General features: G+C 36.3%; 1 protein-coding gene across 1 annotated transcript; it reads right to left on the bottom strand.

Moving 5' to 3' along the window:
- Nucleotides 1–5,439: 5,439 nt before the first annotated feature.
- On the bottom strand, nt 5,440–12,807 carry LOC131801677 (protein late bloomer-like). Its single transcript, XM_059120603.1, has 5 exons — nt 12,476–12,807; nt 6,163–6,336; nt 5,936–6,091; nt 5,672–5,869; nt 5,440–5,605 (listed from the first exon to the last, which is right to left on the bottom strand). Exons 1-5 carry the CDS (start codon nt 12,533–12,535, stop codon nt 5,534–5,536), a joined length of 660 nt encoding a protein of 219 aa, XP_058976586.1. The 5' UTR covers nt 12,536–12,807; the 3' UTR covers nt 5,440–5,533.
- Between the last annotated feature and the right edge of the window lie 128 nt (nt 12,808–12,935).

Here is a 12,935-nt window from a genome sequence, read left to right as displayed (position 1 = left end):
TTATTCTGATGCCACGGTCGATTAATACGAGCGGAGAGCGACCATCGGCTGTTATGGTGGCCCACACTGTCACCATGTCCGGCGCTTTAGTTCTAGTGGGCAACCGAAGGTGCACATGCTGGACAAAGAATTTTTTCTCATCGGAGAAAACCAAATCCGGCAGTTCACCACTTTCGGGCAAGCGAAGCAACTTTTTAGCTCTTTTGAGTCTATCTTCTTTCAGTTGCGGTATAAGTTTTTGAACTTTTTGGAATTTCAATGGTAAAGCTCATTTTTTAATATTTGCCGAATGGAATATTGCGATATGTCCAGCTCACGAACCATTTTTCGATCAAGTCGCTTTGTTACTTTTCGAACCATTTCTGTTTCGAGCCATTCTGCTGATGTACGCTACCAGTATCACGTGAACGAGCGATGTTACGGGACACAAAAGATTTATTCACATTTAAATGCTGGAGTGCTCTAACGATAGCCACTTGTGGTTTTCCAGCCAAATATAAAGTAATCACACTATCACGCTTGAATTCCACCACGAATAACTTTTTTTCTATATACAATATAATCAGCTGTCACTGGAATAATTTTAACAGCTGTCGGACGAGTGGCTTAGAAATGACAGCAGTCTGAAGTTGGTTGTAGTTTTTTTTATCTCACCCTGTATATCCAATAATTGTCATAGGACATTACGATATTCAAATACGAAACTTGAAATAATTTCCGTTGAGAAATGTGACACAAATCATCAAAATACCGAATGTCTGGAGGTACAGTTATATGGGACTATACCAAAATGTGGATCTATTTGGACAGTTCTATACAACGATGTCTCTTATATACTGGGAAATATGTAGCGGTAGCAAGATATAGTTCCACAGGCAGACAGGCGGGCATGGCAAAATCGACATAGAATTTCATCCTGATCAAGACTAATATATACTTTGGGGTGCCTAAAATGTATATTTTAAGGTGTTATAGGCGGGACAAGATATACCCTTCATACTGTGTATGGTGGAAGGCAAAAAAAAAAAGGAATAAAATCGGTAGGATTTTGCCGCTATCTTACACATTATTTTAGCAAGACGTAATGGCGTAAGATCTCTTCTTATTACTGCAAGTTATTCCCAATTTTAATACTTACCATCTGAATTAATGTGTAAACACAAAACACTTGGGTCGTGTAAATCCACAAAACTGTTAGCGTCATTATTTCGCAGAGGAATCCAGTGGCGATCTATAAATATAAATCAATTCTAAAATTTTTCCATTTTTAACCATTCAATCGTTTCCTTACTATTTCTAGTAGAATTGTACACTCAATAAATGCGGCAGCACAGCAAATGCCCGACATAGCCATACCGACTAAATTCATAGCCATACTTTCTACTTCTGGAGAATTTTTATAATTCAAAATCGTCACCACGATATGAATGATGGCACCCAACTTGAAAATTCACTTATTTCAGTTATTATTTTGAGTCGATGTTAATTGCTCTGTTCCAGAACCTGCAAGAAGCTACTGGCTTAAACATTTGTTTCGATAATATAAAGGAAAATTGGTTATCGTGTTTTATCATCCTTGCAGTTCTGGAACAAACCAAATGCATTTCTGGAACAAACCAAATGTCGAATACTCACTATATTAAAACAGTTGACAATAATTAAAACCCATTTGATGGTAGAATTTGAAAATATCATTTTGTTTTTGGGATTTGCTTATTTATCCGAAACGATTGCCGCCGCTAGAACTTCTCTTCAGGAATGAATAATTATTATGACTTATTTGAATTTAATATATTTTTATGGTGTTGATACGAATTGCGGTTTCACGTACAGTAGCGGATAAAATATACGTAATCGACATAAAAAATGTGGTTTAGAACGCAATGAAATACTGGGTAGCACTCCTCTAAATCTGAATGAAGTATAAATATTCTGAAGACTGTTTAAGTCTGGAGTATTCCCTCCATTGGCATATTACTCCGTATTATGCTTTTCTAAACCGAAACTGACAGCTTTGCAATATTTGCTGATTGCTAAAACTACCAAAACTTCATCCCGGCGAATTTAACTGTTCTTTATACTTTATTTCTAAATTGTGATTTCCAATGCCGATATAATTTAGGTAGTGAAAACGAAATGTGTTTCCAACAAATTGTGTTATTTTAAATTTTCCGGTATTACTTATTCAAAATGGCTTTATATGTGACAACTCTCAATATTTGAAAGTAGGAACCGCAAAAAGACACAAGCTTCATGTAAACTGGGATCTTTCAATTAAAACGTAGTATCTTTTATTACAAGATCCCGGTTTACATTACTCTTCGGAACAGTGGAGGATAGTGGAGAAAAAATCTTCACATATATGTTGAAGAATTTGTCTTAACGTTGAGGAAATTCTGTCAGCTAGGCTAAAATTGATCTTCAAGAATGGAAAGTTTCCGTGCTAAACCTATATCTGGAATTGATGTTAGAAAGAGACTTCAGCACAGAAGACTGTGGTAACACATTTAGCGAGGGAGCTTTATATCGGAGATCTTCAGACAGAAGGGGTGGGACATATCCCGTGGAGGACGAATCGGTGAATTGGCCGCCCGTGACGACGATGAAGAAAGGAATCAACTTTATACAGGAATCGTGTAATGCCTTAAATGAAGTAAGACTATGAAGGTTGCCTTGATATCACAGAAAAATGAAAAGGAAGATGCCCTCAAACTTATCATGGATGTGAAGGGGAAAGTCAAGAATGCTCTTTGGATAGCCGAGGAAAGTAAAGACAAATAACCAAGAGACAGAACGCAAGGGCAAGGCTTTGAACTTACTGATGAGTTGCCTTGTTTAAGAATTGCTCGACTTGCAGCTGAAATCGAACGAGACGGGTTGGCTGCAAATCTAGAAGCTGGAGAAGAAAAATATAGAAGGATCTCTTTGTTGGAGGCTGATGTATTGCAACTAAAAAAGATTTACTCACATCGCAGAAGACATCAAAAACATCCAAAATCGAGGCTGAGGAACAAAGATATGATGGTTGAAGAGGTTCTTATGGAAGACCCAATCGTCGAAAAAGAAGCAAGCTTTAAAAAAGTAAATGAAGAGGTCCCTAGAAAAGTGGAAACCGGGAGATTTGAAGAATCGAAGTGGAAAAGAAAAGAAGATGTTCTATTCATGTAAAAACGGAACACGACCTAAGTCAAACATGGACTGTTTGTCAGCGAGATGACGACTAAGAAGGATAGCAAACTGCGTCGCTGGAATAAAAAAATGATGCAGAAAGCTCAAGTTGTGATGAAGGTGCCAAGTCGAAGTGGTGGATCGAGTGAAATACAAGCCGGAGTGACAGGAAAATTTTGAATGCTGGAACGATAAATTGTTCAAGGTCTGTATGACGGCGCTGCCAGAGAACGATGACAACTTTGGCTACAGAAGGAAGACGACACATAAAAAGGAAATTGAAGCCGGCAGACAAAGGGGTGGGACGTTCAAGAGAAACCAGCTGGAAAGATGGAGAAGTTTTCTGGATCCTATAAATTAACTTATTTTCTCTTAAAATGTCAATTCTCTTAGATCTATTTAATTTTTTATATTTTTATTATATTTTATATGTATTTTTGCCCCTGCCAAGAATTGTTACGGATAAGTGAAGCGTGAACTACTATTGTAGTAAAAATAGTCAAACGGTGCGTATATTATTTCGCGGTGCGTATATTATTTCTTTGGAATTTGCATTTTCCATCACATTTGGAATACAGATATGGACCTGATGTTTATAAAGTTGTATCTTTGCTGAAAAATCATCTTGATTGATAAGGCTCGTTTTCGCCTCGTTGATATAGCAACAATCAAAATTATCACAGGTTTATGGTTCATCGGGGTCATTGGACCCAACTATTTCGAAAATGATGATCATCAGTTACGTAGATTTCATTTGATACATCGTAATGTTATTGTCAAACATAAATTTCGGAGATGGACAATATCGGCCCACTCCTTCCGGTATCTCTCCACAAAAGGTCTAAATTTTTACAGATAATAATTTACTACATAGAACAAGAAAGGATAATCAAATTAAGTGCAAACTTTGCAAATCCCAATATTTGTATAAGTGCTATATCAGATGTGTAAATGGATAATATCGGCATAATATCGGTACCTCCCCCACACCGGGTAAACATTTTGAATAATTAAAACTTTCATAAAATATAAGCATCTCCAATTCACACATCTCAATATTTTGTTAACACAAGATCTGGTGTAAAGATGGGTTATATCGGTCCACTTCTTGTGATATCTCCCACATAAAGGGGTAAACATTTTTAATAACCATGAAGCTCATAAAACGCGAAAACGAGCACACGATACTTTTCAAAATCGGCAGATTCCATTATTTTTATTAACACAAGATGTGATCAAAATTAGCCACCGAAATCTTGTGATTTAACATTTGCAGCTTCTTCCTTTGGGGCCATGCAAGAGAACAAGGGAACGCTTTAACAGCCCAGCGGCAATTAAGGCATCAACAATTATATTGCCCCCAGATATTGGTACGGCCAGATAATCGATATTTTGAAGATGAAGATCGAAGATCTGTCAGAGAAAGCTTTGGATAATTCTGGGGAAAATGTAGCCAAAATCAACAAATTAGCGAATATTAGGATGCATACGAAGACGTGGAATTATATCCACTGTACTCTCTGGCAGATAGTTGGCTACAGAGGTTATTTATACCTTACAGCACTATGTGTTGGGGCTATTACAAGTTTGATTTGGTCAAAATTATGTAATACCTCGAAATATTGGGCTAATACTAAGTAATATGTATATAGATCTTTCTATCTCGCCAAACTGAGTCGATCTAGCTAGGTATGTCCGTCTTTTTTGCGATCATCTTCAAAAACAATACGCCCCAATCTGACCCGAACTCGATCGGGTCATAATTGTGATCTGTAGAGTGATTACAAATGAACATGGACAGACGGACACACATAGTTAGATCGATAGCTCCTCCCAATATGAAGATCGACATCCCACATCGCGGAACAATACTTCAAGGTGTTCTAAACATTTGGCCCAATCGACTTATAATACCCGCCCCATATTGAGTAAAATTCCAGAAATGAAATTCTTCCAGATATTTTGATGAGGTACATTTTGACCGTAAGGCTTAATGTAGGATACATCCTCACAAAAATGCCAGGTTTCGTATCCAGTGATGAATTGTTAAGGCATATCACTCGAATTAATCCCAAAATTACAGGTATTTCAGCCAAAAAATGACTGTGTAATATTTCCCATGGTGAATTACTTATTTATTTTCGATTAAATTACTTGTAGTAAAGTTAAGATGATAGTCTGGGATTGGATATTTAAAGTCCAATTTAAAGCGGACTATTAAAGAATCCATCAAAAATGCAACATCATGTTTTCTTTTGAATAATAATTGCATTGTTTGGCACAAACACACATACATAAATATATTTCTAGTCTAACTAAATTTAAAAAGGATTAATTCTAAAATTTCTTTAATAAATTGGAAGATTTAATAATTGTAACGACGAGTATCAGCTGTCAAATTGAATATCAGAACTATGGCGAGAGTAATGCCAAAACCCTGAAAAGAACGATTAGAAACAAATTGAAATTTTCCAGATGATAAAAGTACTTCAACAATACCTACCTCAAATCCCATTAAGCCGACATGGGTCCATTTCTCTGTTCGATATATATTCATATACGCCTCCAACACCGCCGGCAAACAACCCTTGCCGTGGGGATAAAATTCCCTTTTGTTGTTGTGGAAAAAGTAACAACTGTCCGGAACTGTCATACTGTTGTGGTGGTAATCCAGATAGCCAGTTTTTCCGCAACACTCATACTGCAAATGAATGTAAGCAAGATTAATTCGTTTATGGCAACATACATTTTCATATGAGGAACCTACCGTTTCCTGCAAAATATCCATGTAACCCTGTTCGTGTGTCTCCGCTATCCAATAGTAATTGACCATGTTTGTCGTCGAAACACGAACCCGTTCTTCGTCGTAACGCCACAGACACCAGACGTGGGAAGCTATCAAAGCCAATAAAGTAACAATGAACTAGGTTGTCCACATTGGTTAATACGTCCTTATACTCGGCAAATACTTTGGATTTCATGGCGAATACTTACGCTCACCAACATCTTGACGGAACCATTGACGGCAGCACAACATCCAACGAAAGCCGATATCACCAATACGGCGCTAATGCCAATGTGTACAAGTTTCTCTGTGAAATCGGGAGTTCCAAAGGAATACTTTTGCAATTCAAAAACACTGGCGACCGCCGCCAATATACCAAGAACCTGAAAGAAGACAGAAATATTAGATGGAATGTTAATATTATATTAGATTTTTAATTCCGTTTGCAACACCTCGAAATATTGAATTATAAGTCGATTTAAAGATATTCTATCATGGTAGCTCTATGAGCCGAATAACCCATTCAAAGGTAATGTCAACAAACTACTTTCTGCATTATCAGTAGGATAAAAATAATAAGTTTTTCTTAAAAAATACGAAATAAGATAACATACGCTCTTCATTATCAAGTAATTAGCAATAATTCCTAAGGTTGTGCACTGCCTGGCAAAATGAACGCTAAAAATAATTTTTTCCATTCATTTTTCTATTTTATTTCGGGTTCTTTTAAAATTAATGGATTAGTAAATTGATTATAGTTACAGCTGCCAAACACGAGTAAGGCAATTCATTATTTTATCCTAACTCATTATTTTTGATAAGAAATTGTTGATGGGAAGCAGGGCTTTTAAATTGGCATCATGTCTAGGCTAATTGGTGGACTATGTTGGGACTTCAAATATTGAATATTCGGAATATTTTCACGACAAATCTTCAATATTCATCACTTATGTCGAATAGCCCCATATATTGGTATCTTCGGGATAGAATTATTTTCAATGATTAAAACAATTTACGATTGAAGTCCTAGAAGTCACATATATTATTCAATTCAATTTAGACTTAGGTTTTGCCATGGCCCCAATGAAATGGGACTAAAATACCACAAAAATATTTCGTATTTTCATAATTGGAATGTCCGTCTTGTAAATCTATGCCCAATTTTAAGGATATTAAGGACGATCGACCTGGCCATAATTGCAGTTTACACATGGTATTGCAATGGTTCTGAGAGAATTTTTCTCGTTCTCTATCTCGAATAAGTATTGCAAAAATATATTCAGCAAATATTAGTAAAATTCAGTAAGAAAACTGCTGATGAAATCGAATCGAAATTGCAAATTTTGTAGCTAAAATTTAGTTATTCTATAACATCGGACTCAGTTTTTATACACACACCACATTGTGGTAAGGGTATTACGTCTTTGTGCATTTCTTTGTAACATGGAGAAGGAAGCGAGATAGACCCATAGTTACTCTTGAGGATCTTCATTGAATCACTTTCTGAGTCGATTTATAAATGTCAGTCCGTATTTTTGTGAACAAAATGAAGGTAGCATTTATTATCCGAATGAGATGAGATTTCCCAAATAATAAGGGCGAGATAAAAAACTGCAACAAAGTCAAACGCCATCATTTTCAATTTTTTTTAAATTTTATTGAATGAAAGCAAACAATGTCGGAAATAGCATCCAATTTTAGAATAAGTTTAGATTTGTTCGAATTGGCCACCTTTGATTGACACTTTGGTATTTTTTATTGCCAAACTTGCTTTCCAAAATATTCCAGATACAATAGTCCAACGGATTGGTATCCAGAGATTTTGGTGGTCATTGTGCGCTGGAAATGAAGCGTTGTAACAATTCTTGGGTGGCGCGTGCTGATTCTTGTTGGAATGTCCACGGTCTGCGGCCAAAATGTTTGCGTGTCCAAGGTTTTAATACACCCTCCAGAATGTTTTCGCGATACTATTCTGCATTTATTCTGATGATGCCATGTCGATTAATACAAGCGGTGAGCGACCATTGGCTGTTATGGCGGCCCACACCATCACCATGGCCGGCGCTTGAGTTCTGGTGGCCAACCGAAGGTGCACATTTTCAGATGACCTCTTTGGCAAGTAAACACGATCATTTTGTTTGTTTACAAACTGCTGGACAACAAATGTTTTCTCATCGGAAAAAACCAAATTCGGCAGTTCATCACTTTCGGCCAAGCGATGCAACTCTTTAGCTCTTTTGAGTTTATTTTCTTTCTGTTGCACTTTTTGAATTTCAGTGGCTTTACCCCGAGCTCATTTTGCAATATTTGCCGAATGGAATATTGCGATATGTTCAGCCCACAAGCCAATTTTCGACCACTGCGACGAGGGTTTCGATCAAGTCGCTTCTTTACTTTTTGAACCATTTCTGTTGATGTTGCTGTTTTTTTCGTCCATTTCTTTGTCGTCGGGCTACGCTACCAGTATCACGATAACGAGCGATGGTGCGAGACACAAAAGTTACATTTAAATGCAGGAGTGCTCTAACGATAGCCACTTGTGGTTTTCCAGCCAAATATAAAGAAATCACAGCATCACGCTTGAGTTCCATCACGTATAACTTTTTTCTGGAAAATTCTCACCAAAATGCTTTTGTACGCTTGTAAACAATATAATGAGCTGTCATTGGAATAATTTTAACAGCTGCGGACGAGTGGCTTGGAAATGACAGCATTCTGAAGTTGTTTGCAGTTTTTTCATCTCACTCTGTATATATGTTTCATTTGTGTTTAAGTCCCTCACCAAAACAGCGCCACCTATCAGATACAGCAAATAAATACATATGCAAAATTTTACAGAGAGCGGTTCAGATTTGGATATAGCTCCCATATATACCTACATCCGATTACACGTTTATTGTGCCTAAAAAGTGTAATATCAGTTTAAATAGGATAGATTTTGATTAATATTGTTTCAGATACAAATGCCTTCGTCAAATTTGATAGAATATGATAGAAGTCTGTCAGATATTAGTTTTATTTCCACTTTACATTATAATTGCTTTAACGATTATAGTTGCTATGATTAAACTCTCATAAATTTCCCATAAAAAAGTTTATTTGTTATATGTAGCTCTACTCTATATGGGAAGTTGTGTAAGGTATCATAAAGTCACCCAGGCTTTGGTCTTTCTTTACTGGTTTCAATATAGTTCTTATCAAAGTCATATCATGCACTATACAGCAATGTTATTTATACTAGAGGTGTAAAAGCCTTTATCTATTGTCTATTTTATTGAAAATCGATTCAGAGTTGGATATAGTATCCAAATTGTGACTACTCCAAAGCCATGATACGCATTCAAACAAGATTCGTGGTTGGCATGATCTACTTAACATAAATTCCCAATATAAACTATTTTGTTACGTGAGCTCTACTAAATACGCAAAGTGGAGTATATAGTCGGTCCCGCCCGACTTTTGACCTTTCCTTGCTGGTTAATGTTTATTACACTTAGCAATCCATTTTTTCTAAATTACAAGAAAAACTCAGTAGAGTATTAAAAAAGAGAAAAAACGAAAAGTCACTTGTGTCAGTGTTCTTATATATTAAATACGAAAATACACGTGTGCATATTCGTCACAGAATTAACATTTAACATATTTTAATGCCAACGTATTTCTCCCAGGACGAAAATGAAGAAAAAACCAACTGTTCTTTTGGCTAATTAATTTCCGTATTAAGTTTCTCTACGAAGTAACATAGAATTAACAATTGCTGCATATTGGGGATTGGGAATACACACATAGCCTTTTTAGCTAATTAAATACATACACACTTATGTCTGAATATGAGGGAAGAAATAACAAAAATGTTATTGGAAAAACTTCATTCGTCAAGAGGTGGGTCTAGGCTGACTAATGCATGAGTTTGTAGCGCTTGCCAAAAGATGTTTGAAATTGAGTTATGTGCATATGACAAGGGAAGTAGTGAGGTGTTAATTAACCTCATTTCAAAATCTAAGCATTCAGACCTAAGGATGGAAATTAGGTACTGAAAGCCAATAAATTAATTAAAGAGTTACTAATGAAAAGACCAAATCAAACTCTACAAAAATGGGCCCTATGGCAAAATCAATACAACAACCATATGTGTTTGGATAACAATTGCTTTAGAACGTTTATAGCTGATTAAACGATATACATTAGTCTTATAAATGATAAACACAACAACTCTCATTGGGAAGTCATTCAAAGCGTTGATAATGTTACCGGAGGCGCCTCACAAAAGTCATTAGCCGTTCGCCACTTATGTCTTTCCTGAAGCCTGGGTAATGAATCGGATTCCCAATCTACTAAAGCAAAAGCGACTCGTACAGACCTATTTTGCTTTTGGATAATAAACATGGTTCCAATTATAACCATAGGCTCTGTTCAAGTACCTGCCAGAATCTTCTAGTTTTGCAATAATTTTGATATCATAAAGGAAAAATCGGTTATTGTAGTAAAAACATCTACATTCTTGCAGTTCTGGAGCAACCCAATACCCTTAGCGAGGACTCAGGCGGGACAGGCTGTGCAATAGAATGCTAATACAACTAGAATGATAATGTTTAAAGGACAGGCCAAGTTTTGTTTAGTATGAGAGTCCGGTCCCGGGTGTCTCCTGTTTGAGTGAAAATCGAATTTCTCGAAATAGACTAAGAGTTTGCTCAAAGTGCGAAATCGGGTGGAAACAAGTAAAACAGCAGTTAAGTTCGGCCGGGTCGAACTTTTGATATCCTCTACCAATTGGAAGGAACATGCAAAATGTTAAGAAAATGTCGTCAAAAACTCCGTTTATATGAAAACCGTTGTATGGGGGCTATACATTCCCTGCCCGAATGTTGCTCTGCGGTATTTTGGCCAGTTCCCGGCGAAGCGCTTGCTTGAGGTGATCGAAACTTTGGTATTTTTTTAGTGCTAACCTTGCTGTGACGGTTCCATTGGCCGTTTGAAGGCCATAATTCGGGCCAAAGGTGACCAATTCGAGCAAATCCAAACTTATTCTAAAATTTGATGCTATTTCCGACATTTTTTGCTTTCATTTAATGAAACTAAAAAAAAAATTAAAAACTATGGCGTTTGACTTTGTTGTTGTTATTTTATCTTATCCTGTATATAGGAGCAATGCTCGAATCTGAATCGATAACCACTTACTTCAATAGGGCTCGCCTAGGGCCAAAAATTCAATGGAGATCACCAAAAGGACTAAACGAAAATATTGGTCCATGGGCGTGAGTACACACAAAGACAGACGGGCACCGCTAAACCGACTAAGAATTTTACGCTGATTAAGAATATATATACTTTGTTGGGTCTGACATCAGTATTTCAAGGAGTTACAAACGTAATGGCAAAGTTAATATACCCTCCATAGTATGGTGGAGAATATATGAACTTTGACATTCCGAGAGTCAAAAGTAAATGCTATCTTTCAGCAGATTCGGTTCGAATATGTGCGAAAAACTCGTACATTAACATAAATTAGGAGGTACCTTAAATAGGATTTTAGAGATATTGCTTGGTAACAACTCTAAGAAAATGAAATTTAATTCAAATATGGAATGTTCGCTAACATAAAGGGACATATTTCTTTAAAAAGTTTCGATTCCTTTCGGGTTATGAGACTTGGTAGAACTTTTCACTTTCTTAATTGGCTTTTAATAATTTTATGATATCTTGTTATTTCTAGGTCTGCATTCCACTAGTTTATTTCTTTAATTTACATTTATTGGTATTGATTCATGCCTTTATTTGAAATACTTTTCTTTTGTTCAATTGCAAAAATTTGTTTACCCATCAAATATTTTGTTTATATATGAATATCATTAGTTTTTGCGAAATATATACCAATTATTAGTTTGAAATAAAGAGCTCCAATGACTGTGGGAAAATCGAAAACACATGGCTTTCCCAATTATTATCAGACGTATGCACTAAGATATTTCAAGGTATTTATTATTTTTCAAAATTTACCACGTGTCAAAAGTTTGCGCGTCGAACCAAAATCACTTCTCTCTCGCACCATGAATTTTCAAAATTTCCATCAATTAGCAATGAAAACGAAATTTGTTTTTGATGAAAAAGTAGCTGTTTGGAAAAAATAATATTCGAAATGAGGCAATAAACAAAATGCGATTTGTTTATGTTTTTCATTCTCCCATTTTCGTATTTTTTCACCCATACACGGGGCCGTGAAAATGTTTTTTTTTTTTCAGAAGTATGGCATAATCATCTTTACATACGTACTTTCGTATGTACGTATGTCTGTGCGAATATGATTTTAATACGATTGTGACATAAATTTTAATTTATATTTTCTCTAAAATTAGACAATAGTTTTCCACACACTCGCACGCACACACATCCATTGCATTCTAATTTCCCAAAATTTCTCATCAATTTATTGTTCATTATTCGAATGCCGTTATCAGTTTTGGTTCACTTGATTTGCAGTATCATTGATTCATTGGTTTGGGAGGGGAGATGAGGAACACTTACAACACTCATTGTATTGAAGACGATGACCGTCCACTGCAGACAGGTGCGACTCAAATGCATTTTGATCAATTAATCGGCAATACGATCGGATCGCGGGCGGAAGGGAACAACTGCGAAGATGCTTTTCAATGAATTGTGGTTAATTTGTTTCGCGAAATTCTTTGGTTATATATGTACGTATGTTTGTTCGAAACGGACGAATGTTGTACGCGCCGGCCAACGTACGTCTTGACGGCAAACGAGCGAATATTTAAATGAATCAACTCAGGCGGAGAAAATGCGAAAACACCAAAATGTGAATTGGCGTTTTCCTTTTGATTTTGCTGTGGTCATCCACTGCTCTCTGCGGCGTGTGTGTGTCCGCGGCTTTTCTGAAATATGCCAAGATTTTCCAAAAATACCACACTCACAGTAACCATAATTAACCACACTCACAGCCATTACATTTGTGTTGGTTTCA

This window comes from Musca domestica, unplaced genomic scaffold, assembly GCF_030504385.1.
Source record: "Musca domestica strain aabys unplaced genomic scaffold, Musca_domestica.polishedcontigs.V.1.1 17, whole genome shotgun sequence".
Taxonomy (NCBI): Eukaryota; Metazoa; Arthropoda; class Insecta; order Diptera; family Muscidae; genus Musca; species Musca domestica.
The sequence above is the reverse complement of the archived record's forward strand: the minus strand, read 5'-3'. Positions and strand labels throughout refer to the sequence as shown.

Bases quoted from the DNA above. Each gene is read 5' to 3' on its own strand.
- LOC131801677 (XM_059120603.1), bottom strand. From the start codon at position 12,535: ATGCATTTGAGTCGCACCTGTCTGCAGTGGACGGTCATCGTCTTCAAT. The intron at 6,092-6,162 runs GTAAGTATTCGC...TGGACAACCTAG, and splicing joins CCGTCAAGATGTTGGTGAGC to TTCATTGTTACTTTATTGGC. The intron at 5,870-5,935 runs GTAGGTTCCTCA...ATTCATTTGCAG, and splicing joins TGGATATTTTGCAGGAAACG to TATGAGTGTTGCGGAAAAAC.